General features: G+C 42.7%; 1 protein-coding gene across 3 annotated transcripts in view; it reads left to right on the top strand.

Moving 5' to 3' along the window:
* Positions 1–2,743: 2,743 nt before the first annotated feature.
* Positions 2,744–12,384, top strand: part of PLPP1 (phospholipid phosphatase 1) — a 119,648-nt gene continuing 110,007 nt past the window's right edge. Inside the window, exon 1 of one of the 3 annotated variants that reach the window (XM_004275146.4) lies at positions 2,744–3,201. In XM_004275146.4, the coding sequence (XP_004275194.1) occupies positions 3,144–3,201 (58 nt within the window). In that variant the 5' untranslated portion in view covers positions 2,744–3,143. The remainder of the gene's footprint in view (positions 3,202–12,384) is intronic. The other 2 variants (XM_033437858.2, XM_004275145.4) reach the window with 2 other exon arrangements.

The raw sequence follows: 12,384 nt of genomic DNA on the forward strand, positions 1-12,384 counted from the left end.
TCTCTCTTCTTCAGAGATTCTTCGAGACTATTCTTCCCAAGCCCACTCTTTTGCTTTTGTATTTGATGGCTGTATTACAGAGACAAAAATACAGACCCCAGCACAACTTTGCTAGGCATTTAAGAAAATCTCTAAGGTTTCATGTCCTATCCAGGGACACACTAGTACCTACCCCCAAGGGGGTGTTAATGGTGTCACTATATAATCAGTGTTTCCTTTTTATTATTTTCACCATCATTTCAAGGTTATTTAACTCATTCTCAATTCTAGTGATCACACTAGAACCCAATCATGATAATAAACCAAAACAAATAAACAACACTCTCTCCAAAAACTAACAAAACCCCCCACCTCAAAACAAAATGACATTTCTTAATCATTCTCTCAACTGAAGACTTACTGCTTATAATCTGCACATAGCACAGATCCCATTTAAAATCACAGGGCATGACAATGCATTTTAATGGACTTTGTTGATCTTTTTTTTTTTTTTTTGCCATGCTCATCGACTTGTGGGATCTTAGTTCCTCAACCGGGGATCAAACCCAGACCCTTGGCAGTAAAAGCACGGAGTCCTAATATTACTCAGCCATAAAAAGGAATGAAATTGAGTCATTTATTGAGACGTGGATGGATCTAGAGACTGTCATACAGAGTGAAGTAAGTCAGAAAGAGAAAAACAAATATCATATATTAACGCATGTATTTGGAACCTAGAAAAATGGTACAGATGAGCTGGTTTGCAGGGCAGAAGTTGAGATATAGATGTAGAGAACAGACGTATGGAGACCAAGGGGGAAAAACCGCAGTGGGGTGGGGATGGTGGTGTGCTGAATTGGGCGATTGGGATTGACATGTATACACTGATGTGTATAAAATTGATGACTGATAAGAACCTGCAGTACAAACAAACAAAAAAAACAACTAATACTAAACTTTCTTTGGGTTATTTGTATGGAAATATGTTAATATAAATGTTTCAGACATTACATGAAATTTCTAAAAATCTTAAAAAATAAATAAATAAAATAGCCCCTCTTGCAGGAGCCCAGAATAAATAAAATTGCATGGGATTGGATTATTAAAAAAAAAAAAAAATGGAGTCCTAACCACTGGACCGCCAGGGAATTAATTCTCTGTTGATCTATTTTTAAAGCTATTATTTGTAACTCCTCCAAAGGGAAAACATGTCTTAATATATTAACTGTCTCCTTTACTAGCTTCTCACCTAAGAACATGGCTGTTGGTGTGGGAGAGACAGGAAAGAACAATGTAACTCTCACCTTCCTGTGAAGTTTCCAGAGCTCCCAGATGAACACCCTGTCCCCTTGCGTGCCTCCTATACACCAACACACTTCTATCACGATATTCACCTAATCAACACATGCCAAATACTTACATACCACAAGTAAGTTCAATTCACTGTGGCCTTGCAATTTGGGGTCCCTGTAACTCTGGAAGTAAGGGAAGTCAGAGAATAAACAATGGCACATCCTTCTCAGGTGTAAAGTGTTTAAAGCTTTCAGAAGATATTCAAACAAAAGGTGAAATCCAATGTTCACATTCCTTTTAAAGAAAAACATGCTTCTTCAAATACATATTTTTGCTTGTTGGGGGATCACTTGGGGCAAGATCTTCAGATTCCCTGAGGGTGATAGTATCTCTCCACTCATTTTATGACTGTTTTGCAGGCAAAGTCAGAAGTACTAGGTAACAGTTTTCAATTTGTCTCACATCTTATGAATGAGGAGGAGAGATACCAATGGTTAACATCTGTAGAGGGTTTAAGCTTTTAGAAAACACTTTCGTGTGTATTTTTTCTGGGCTTTATCACTTTTTGACTAGAACACAGAGCAGGGATTATCAACATCCCAATTTTACAGGTTAGGAAAATGAGATTACTAAATTTTGCTAGGGTCCTCCTGGAATCAGGGGTGAGAGGAATAAAGAAAACTCATTGTGACACTTGCTAAAGTGGTGAGGAAGACTTTATTCCAAACTATTGCAATAGGGAGTCATAACCTGCAACAGGAGAAAGCAATTGTGCTCAACTCCGAATACAGCAAAGACATCTGGGAGTTTATTACAGCCAACAGACAAGCAGAGTGAGCGGGTTAGTGGATGGAAAATTAAGAGAAAACATTAAGGGTAGGGGGATTCCTGATTAAAGGCAGGCCAAGGACTTATATATTAAAGGACTTACGTATAAAGGAATTTGATCACATATGAAAAGTAACCAGATACCAAGGGTACAGGGATGACTTAGCAGAATTCACGCTAATACGGGGCTCTGCCCTGCCAGATTCGAAGGCCTCAATGGAGGCCCAGGCGAGTAGAGGGCTCGGAGGAGCCTGGCTAAAGTTTGGATAGGGAGAGAGTCTTTGTCACTGACTACCCCGTTCCTCTTTATTACCCAATCCCCATGAGGAGAGCTGGCAGGCAGCCAGGGTCGAGAGTCCAGTTCTCCCCCCGAGTCAGCAATGACCGGCGGCCAGGGATGCGGAGGCCAGGTTGGGCGACCACCGGCAGAAAATGGATCTGAGCAACACCCCTCGCACCACACGGGAGGTGACCCCACGCTCCGCCCGTCCGCCGCGCGGCCCACTTGAGGGGCGGGCTGCGCAGGTCGGGCGGGGCGGGGCCAGAGGCGCCGATTGGCTGGCGCGCCCCGGCCTGGTGTTTCCCCGGCCCCGCCCCGTCACCCCTCACTGGCCGCCCCGCCTCTGCCGCGCTCCCCCAGCCCGCGAGGCCGCGCGCAGGCGGGTCCCGCGTTGCCCCGCGGGAGGGGCCGAGCCAGTGTTCCTCCTCCCTACCGGTCCCCATCCTTAAAGCACGAGCCCGGACGCCCCGCCCGTTGGAGACGGCGTCTGGATCTGGACAGCGAGCGGCCGGGGCGGGCCACGGCCGACCGAGGAGGGCCTGAGGCAACGGACCCGCCGCCGCTGGCACACGAGCCTCTCGGCCCCGACTGAGTGGTTGCGGGAGCTGTGAGGGAAGGGGTCGCGGGCGCCATTGCTGCCCGTCAGAACGCCGCAGGGTCCCCGTCAGCCCTCGGCTGCTCTACCCCGGCTGGGAGGAGCCGTCGCCAGTCCCCGGCCCGGTCTCGTGAATCGGGTGCCTCGTCTGCCGCCCGCGCCGAGACCATGTTTGACAAGACGCGGCTGCCGTACGTGGCCCTCGATGTGCTCTGCGTGTTGCTGGGTACGTACGCGCCGCCGGCCGGAGGGGCGTGTGCGCGCGAGCCCGGGGTGTGGGTGCACCGGTGGGTTGCGGGTGTGTGTCCGCTGGGAGGGGACTAGGCGAGAGCCGCGGACGGGCGTGGGGTGGGGGTGTGTGTGTGCCTGACGCGCGAGCCGTGCCGGGCGAGACGCTGGGGGCGGTTTCCGCAGCCCGGGGACCCCGCTTCGCAGCCCGCACCCCGGCTCCCGCGTGGCCGCTGCTGTTTGTCGCCCGGCGGTGCGCTGAGCCCACCTTGCTTGGACGCTGTTCACGCCTCTGCGCTCCATCCCTTGCTCTTCTGTCCTCTGTTTCCCCTTCCACTCCCAGCCCGGAGGGTGGGCTCTTCCCCTCTCGGCTGTAGGGAAGCCTGGTCACTGGCTTATCAGGTTCAGTAGCGAAACGGGAGGTTTGATGCATTGGGGGTTCTCAGTAACTGGCGCCAGTGCCAGGTTTATCTTATTTGTGGGAAGCCGTTTACATTTGCGTCTATTAAAGATTAGAACTCTCCTAATTAGAAGGTGTTACCAGCTTGTAAATTGTCAGGCTGTAAGTGGTTGTGATGATGCCAGGTTTCTGCCTATAGGTTTGAAGAACGTTGCTTTTTGGGGGCTGGAGTGGGGATGGTGTGCCCCAGACCTGCTGTGTCCTTCTCTGCACAGACCTTGGCATTGTGTAGCTTTCCATCTCCTGTGAGAGCCCAGAAGTAGCACTAGACATTTCTTTGGCTGCAGCAAATTTGGCGTTGTCTTTCTGACAGAAGAGTTCAGTTGTGGGTCTTCTGGTTGCCAGTTGCTCTTTTATTTTGACGAGAAAGAATAGAAGTCATTTGGCTAAGGGATAGGCGTTGGGAGGAGAGATTTCCACCTTTTCAGTATGTATTGTGTAAGGCAGTATCTTTGAACTATTTATATGTTATGGAAAAAACGACAACAAGAAGACCTGCTCTATGTTTGGGTAGTCCTACTCATGGTTGAGTATCGAAGTAATGGTATTGGCAAGTTCTCAGCGTTGGTTGGAGGGCTGTGACTTCAGCATCCTAGATGCAGGTCTGCATAATGGCTTTTCAGTGATAGGAAATTTTCCCCGGTTTTAATCCAGTATTCCACTCTCTTGCCTCAAACCTGACCATTTAGGTGCTTGCAGTCTTGCCGAAGTTTTACAAATTCTGTTACCTGTTTTTTGAGGAAAAATCTCTTTTTTATTTATGAAACATCTTTATTGTTTACGAAGACACTTACTGTATAGCTCCACAGTGAATTTTAGGAATTCAGTTCAGGAAAGGGAAACACGATTTTGGAACACTATTTTTATAGAAGCACAAGTGATCCTTTCAGATGTCCGGACATATTCATAATTACATTAAATATATTCAAATTTATTTTCAGTGAAAAGCTTACCTTGGTAAAGATGTTATATTTAAAAATGTATTTTAACTTGTACTGAATATTAGTGGAGGTTTGTTAAACTTCATTTATATTATAGTGAAGGGAGAGGAAAATGTTTAGTCATAAGTAACTTTGATAATTCTAATATATTGGACATTATTCTGTCATTGCCACATATTGTGTATTGTCAGAATTATACATAAACTTCTCCTTTTCCTACCTTGTGGGAGTTGGTAATTTATGAAACAAAAGTCATGTTTTCTCTTTGGGCCAAACACTGAACCAGGATAGATGAAACATAATACTGCTCTTAGGTAGCTCAGTGTTATTAAACAGAAAGCCATATGGTAAATCTATGTTTTGTTTTGTTTTAATTCATGTATAATGGAGGAACCTATATGCAGTACAACTTTATAAATTGTAGGTTCTTGCAGTCTATATTTTCAATATGATGGAAACATCACATAATTGTCCTATAGAGGTAAGGGTAATTTTATTGCTACATGGGCCTAACAGTTGCAGAATTTATGACAGCTCTCAAAAAAGATAAAATTGTGTTTATGATTTTAAGTATCTTTGATGGTTTTGGAAAAAGCTTGTTTTGGGGACTTATGCATTTAGTATCAGTATCAGATATTTATACCGATCTATTTGAAACACATTTTATCTGTTCTTGTGTTACTAGAGTTTTAAAGTAATTCAGTGTATTGTCAAGATAAGCCCAGAATTCCCTATTCCTAAATAGAAAGTGAAGTGTTATTTTAATTTGGTATATACGATGACATTAGATTTAACAGTATCAACACTCCATTACAAGCAGCAGTGAAGGAGAACAGTGATGCTAGAGATACAAAGCATTTTCATGCTAAGTTTTTGGAGATAATATATTTTTATAGCAAACTCACCTTTCTAGTGGAGTCTAAGGGTCCACTTTAAACCAAATTTTAAATTTGGTTTTCATTCATCTTACTGACAGCAGGAGATTGGCGGCCTAAAATCGTGGTAGCTCAAAGAGGGTTATCAACTTGGCATTAACTTTTTTCTTTTTCTTTGGAGAACTACAGGTGAGATTTGACTATAGCAACAAAAAGATGATTAAGCACTTCATAAGTACAGGGTTATGTAAAAGTGATTCATAATTATAATGTGAATATGTTCCAGGTTCTGTTAATGGTCACCCAACATCATATAGTGTATCCATTTGATATGCTGATGTTATGTGATTGTGTTACATGGTTACTTTATAATATTACAGAAGGTGACGTCTGTTGAAGTGATAGTTAAACATGCTTGTGGGGGTGTGTGTGGGTTGTGCATGCGCGCACATGTGTATACGCGTTTCTACCCCAAATCAGTGTTATCACCGCTGGGAAATGTGAGTTCCTCCATATAATATACCCAGATTATTAGTTCCTTTAGTGGATCTGGTCAATTCTTGGAAGAAGAGTGAGAATTTTGAGAGATGATGTATATTTGATTCCTTTCTGAGATGGAGCATGGTCTTGCCATCTTTCTCTGGCTCTTTTGATAATGAGTTCTATGATTGTAGAAAAGGCCATAAATACCATCTGAGCACACAAGAAAAGCTGTTCTATAGAGAATGGTAGTGGGCTGGTATGAAAGCTGTGTTTTTGCTCAATGTTTTAAACCATGTCCTGAATAAAACTTATTAGTGTTTAATTGCTGAGGGTCATTCTAGATTTTATGCACCCTGGCATTAGGCTGCCAGTTAATGGACACTGAGTCCACTAATTGATTCAGTGCACATTGATTGAAGGCTAATTCTGTTCCAAGTTCATGTTAAATGCTAGGGATACAAAGATGAATAAGACAATCTGTGCCCTAAAGGAGTTCAGGGTCTAATGAGGGAGAAACAAACAAGAGTCACAACACATCATGATAAGTGTAATAATGAAGGTATGGAATAGATGGCCTTTGAGTACAAAGAAGAGAGTTGCTCTAGATGTGATCCATTGTAGATAAAAGGGTTGTCTGTTTATTCTTAGAGATGCAGAAATGACAAAAATTACCTAGGACTACTCTTAGAATCTTTTTTTTTTCTTCCTCAACTTGATATAGGGCAGTGGGAACCCAAATAAGTACCTGTGTTTATAACTTTTTTGCAGGTTCTCATGATGCCTAGAAGATTTGGGTGGAACTGGCAAAGCCTTTTTATGTGCCTGTGTTTTGCTGGGTGGCGGTCATTTGGAATATCCTTCTGTATTGTATATTCTCCTTTTGCCCCTTCAGATCTTTTCTCCACCCTGCTCTTGCTTTTTGGTTTCTGGTTGGCCTGGACCAATGGGACAAGAGCAGGAGGCCTGGAAGAGCCAGTTTACTCCTGCTGGATTTGTGTTGCCAGAGCTGTTCTGTGTTTTGTGAGTAGGTCACAGCTTCTATTCAGTGGCCTTCTGTGCCAGCCAGCTACAGTTACAGATCTTTCTGGGTTCTGGTAACCCTTCACTTGCCCCTTTAGGCCTAGAGATGATAATGACTTTCTCATGTTGCTGGTGTGGGAGTATTCCACCATCCCCTTCTGCTTTCCCTAAACCCTGCCTATACTTTTGAAGATTATTCCTTCATTAAATTCTCTCTTGAAAACCTTATTTGGATGTGCTGTTTTTTCTCCAGGGCGCTACTGATAATACTCATGTTATGTCCAAACAGATCTGAGGTAACTTCCCTTTCTGCACTTGACACCAGTTACAGTTTCCTATAATAGCAGGTGATACAGCAACTCGTGAGCTCCAACGTTGGCTTTCTTGGAATGGAGTGGGTCATGGTTACCTCAGCATGCTGCAAACGTGGTATCACCATTATGCCAAATCAGAGTCAATAAATTCAGGGGAAAATGTGGCAGCAAAAAACATTGGCAGCCATAGGTGGTTGTGGAATCCCTGTTACTTATTCTTCTCCAGTAATTATGCTGACATCATCCTGCCCCTTAAGTAGTACCCCTCACGAGTGCTCCCTTTCCTGACCCTGAATCTGGGCCCCTTTCTCAAGTAAAAATCAAATACTTAATGAAAGGGTCTCACTTGCTAAATAGTCTGCAGCCTTCCCTTTTCTCCTGACATTTATTTGTTCATTCACTCATTATTGGGTGAATTCACTCATGTATTTGTTTCTTATCTAGTAGGTGCTGGGCATTCTGTTAGATACCAAAGAGGTAAATAAATAAATAGGACATAGTGCCTATCCTACTTGCCATTTCAACTTCTGTTAACTTCTATTCAGCAAACTTCTTTTGCTTCTGATGAAAGTTTACTGTGCTTGTTTCTCTGTTTTATGTAACTGTTCTCTTTCCTCTCAGCCACAGAGAGAGAGAAGGAATCTCAAAAGATGAACAAAAATTTGTCAAACTGGTATATTCTTGGGTCAGACTGGCCTCCTGTTGCAAGGCTTTTTCTACCTTTTTTTTTTTTTTTTTTTGCGGTATGCGGGCCTCTCACTGTTGTGGCCTCTCTCGTTGCGCAGCACAGGCTCCGGACGTGCAGGCTCAGCGGCCATGGCTCACGGGCCCAGCCACTCCGCGGCATGTGGGATCTTCCTGGATGGGGGCACGAACCCGTGTCCCCTTCATCGGCAGGTGGACTCTCAACCACTGCGCCACCAGGGAAGCCCCTTTTTCTACCTTTAAATGGCTAGTTTGGAACAAAAGCAGAGGCCTGGAGGAAATTGATAGTATTTGGCTCTAGTTGGTTTTATACAGTTGACTTTAAACTTAAATTTACCTTGCTTGGAATAGAGTATGGAAATATTCAGAGAGCATTCCCCTCTATAGCTTTTACGAAAAGTAATTTTTTCCTTTATATTCTTTTTGAATTACATCCTTTTGGAAACTCATGGACATGCTATGAATCTTTATTAATTTCTTTCTTGTTTAGTCATTTTTGGCTGAGTTCTACCAAAGTTTCCTATGTGTTACTTAGCTTGTGGAATTATTCTAATTCTTTTTGATAAGAAATTAAAGTTTAAATTGTTACTGTTTACCCTGCTAAAAAAGAAGTTGGTAGTAAGTCATTAAACACCCACATTTTAAGTGAACCAGTTAACTTGTAGCTTCAGTTTTATGGAAAGGATTTTGGAATGTTAATTGTTTGTTTCCTCCTAACTTAGGTGGCTTAATTCAGCATATGAGAGGGAAATATACAGTCTATGTAATAAGCTAGTTAGGGATTATATGGACACTGTCTTGCCTCTTTTATTATTTTCTTTATGAAAAAGTGTTCATTCAGATATTATGAGCAGTGGTTACAAGTAACTTTCTTCTTTCTTTTTGGCCCTCTTCTTTTTCTACTTACCTTATTTTTCATTTTCACTTTTTCCACTCCAGCCTGCTTTCCTTCTTCCCTTCAACCTTCTTGCTGTCTAGGTTTAAAGCCCAGATGGCTCAGAGTTGTTTTTTACTTAACTGAAACTACTCTAACATTGGGAATGACTTTTTCTTTAAAACATTAGATAGACAGCACAGTGTAGTGACGGACTCTGGATCCAGACTGCCTAGGTTCACATTCCAGCTCCTCCATTTACTAGCTGTGTGACCTTGGGCAAATTTCCTCTTTGTGCCTCTGTTGCCTCAGCTGTGTAATGATAAAAGTACCTACCTTGTATGGTTGTTGTGAGGCTTAAATGAGTCAATATATAAAGGGCTTAGAGCAGTGCCTTGCACTTAATGTGCACAATATGTTTGTCAAATAAAATTAATCATCTATAATCCTACTATAGCAACATCATTATTTTAGTAAAAATAACATCAACATCGTTTTGTAATAGGGACAAAAACACAAACTTTAAACCGTTTCCCATGAGTACTCATGGAATGTCTTTGAAGCTTACAGAACATCTTGAAATAGTAGTGTTTTATCAGTCACATGTAAAAACCACATATATGATCTTCAGGTAGTGGTAATCCCAGCTGTGGTAGAAATCGATCTGTATAGTCTGTGGTAGAATGTAATTAAACAAATGGAAAAATTGTTACTTTATACAGTGGTTAAGTCCTGAATTTCAGCTTAATCAAGAAAATGGAGTTAGCCACACTCTGGTCACCTTCACTGTTTTTATTGCCCAGGCCTTGGAAATGATTGAGTGACCATGTAAAAAAGTAGACTTAATATTCCTAAATTTTTTGAATGACCTTAATTGTGCATCCTCATTTGTGTAAATTCTATTGTTTGAATTCCTATCTGTAGTTGAGCAGGCAACAAAGAAAAAGCTATTGTGTAATACCTCTTTATACCCCCTCTCCCTCTTACCCCTGTTTTCCAATCAGGTTTTATTTATTTATTTATTGCTTGCTTGCTTGCTTGCCCTGGCACGCAGCTTATTGGATCCTAGTTCCCTGACCAGGGATCGAACCGAGGCCCCCTGCAGTGGAAGCATGGAGGCCTAACCACTGGACCTCCACGGAATTCCCTCAGATATTTATTTTGACATATGTTAACCTGATACTATTTTTTATGTTGTGTTTAACACAATGTTAAGTTTTTAAAATATCTGACTTTGCAACATCCTTCATTTATTTATTCATTAGCTATTATGTGCTTAGTACAATGCTAGGAGCTGTAATTATCACTGTGAAAAAGATAGGTAAGGTCTCTATACTAATAATGTAAGACAATTACAGATGTTTGTGAATGCCATGGAAGAATGAAAACAAGATTAGAAGAGAGTGAGATGTTGGAGGGTGGCAATCTCAAGGAAGGCTTCTCTGACGAGGGCATTTTTTTTTTTTTTTTTTGGTGGTATGCGGGCCTCTCACTGTTGTGGCCTCTCCTGTTGCGGAGCACAGGCTCCGGACGCGCAGGCTCAGCGGCCATGGCTCACGGGCCCAGCCGCTCCGCGGCATGTGGGATCTTCCCGGACCGGGGCACAAAGCCGTGTCCCCTGCATCGGCAGGCGGATTCTCAACCACTGCGCCACCAGGGAAGCCCTGACGAGGGCATTTTTGATTTCAGATTTAAGGATGAAAGTAAGTTGGTCATGGAGGAGCTGGAAGATGATTCCAGGCATAGGGAAGAGCAGGCGTTGAGGGCTAAAGGGGCAAAGGGCATTTGTAACAGAAAAGAGGCCAGTGTGGCTGGAATATAGTATGTATCCATGATATTCTTAATAGTGAATTTTGTAACTTTTTTCTAAATGTCAGAGTGGATAATAATAATAACTGGCATTTACTTAGTGCTCACTAGGCCCTGTGTGGCTGTGAGGTCTCTCAAAAACGTGCTCAGGGAGGATAGCTTGTTCATCTTCATTCTGTAGATGATGGAACTAAGGCCTAGAGTAGTTGGGAAACTCCCAGTGTAACTCAGGTAAGAAGTGGTATGGTTGGGAATTGGGAAATGCATTTTTAAGGATTATAACTTTTTTTTTTTTTTTTTCCTCTCTTGAGGTATGCAGGCCTCTCACTGCCGTGGTGTCTCCCGTTGCGGAGCACAGGCTCCGGACGTGCAAGCCCAGCGGCCACGGCTCACGGGCCCAGCCGCTCCACGGCATGCGGGATCCTCCCAGACCGGGGCACGAACCCGAGTCCCCCGCATCGGCAGGTGGACTCTCAACCACTGCGCCACCAGGGAAACCCAAGGATTATAACTTTTGAATTCAGATTGACTGGTCCAGATTTGAGAAATGAAGAGGGTGAGGAATGAAGGACTGAGGGAATTAATTGGCTGTAAAAGCAGTGGTTATTTTAGGTGGCCTAAATGTTTTATGACTATCTTTATTCTATACGATGTTGCTGCAGAGTCAGTTTCTGCTTATCATGTTTTGAGCGTGCGTCTGCTGTCCAGAGGAGGCACTTTAATTTTTCATAAGTCAAATGTGTAATAACTACTAAGCGTTTGCTAGGAGGGTATATCATACTGGAAGATGTAACTGATTTGCACTGTTCAGTAACATACCCACAGACTTTTTCTTCAAATACGTTGTTGTCATAGGCATTTCTACCCAGTAAAGGAGACCTTTATCCTTCATTGCATTTCACATGAGTCATGTGTATAGAGTTTAGAGTCACCTTTCGTAACTCATTCCAGCAGATATAGTTAGAGCCTCATGGTTTAGTTCTCAGTTGTCACTGCTTGGAAATGTTTCCTGAGTCTTTTTTCAGGGTGGAGCGCCCAGGAAAATGACATATAGGAAATGTGTAGCGGATGAGCTCTTGAGTTAATTGGCAGCTTGTTAAGCCAGGTTCTGCCTTGCCTTTTGGTTCATTTACGTCAGCAGGAAGAGAGATGGGTTGGCTGCTTAGGTGCTTGAGGTAAATGAGAAGAAGAGAAGAAAAACGTTCTTTATTGAATGAATAAATGAGCCTTTGGTAAATGTTTTACATAAACTCATGAATCATCACAGAACTGTATGGTATTAGCCTATGGTATTAGCCTCATTGTATGCCCTAGCACTGGTAATACAAAATGGGTGAAAAAATAAAACAAAACCCATGGATCTCAAATAGCTTCTTGCTTACTCTGGAAGACAGACTCATAACAAACAATGACAATACTGTATGGTAAGTTGAGTGCCTGATATGTCACAGCACTTAGGTTACTAAGAATGAGTGAGATAGGGTCTCCATCCCCAAGAGGTACACAGAGCAGTGTAAGGGGAGAGAAGTAGGAATTTGAATGAAATCTGTCTGTATTTCAAAATAGTTTCTCCTGAGACCACTGCTTTTACTTTCCAGCAGAGGTACTGTAAACCTTTGGGAACATCACTTTTGGCTAGTGCTAAATTCTGGAAATAATTCCTGTAGATAGCTCAGAATCCATCTTTATTACTGGGTGGA

The sequence above is a fragment of the Orcinus orca genome, chromosome 3 (genome assembly GCF_937001465.1).
Source record: "Orcinus orca chromosome 3, mOrcOrc1.1, whole genome shotgun sequence".
In the NCBI taxonomy this organism is placed as follows: domain Eukaryota; kingdom Metazoa; phylum Chordata; class Mammalia; order Artiodactyla; family Delphinidae; genus Orcinus; species Orcinus orca.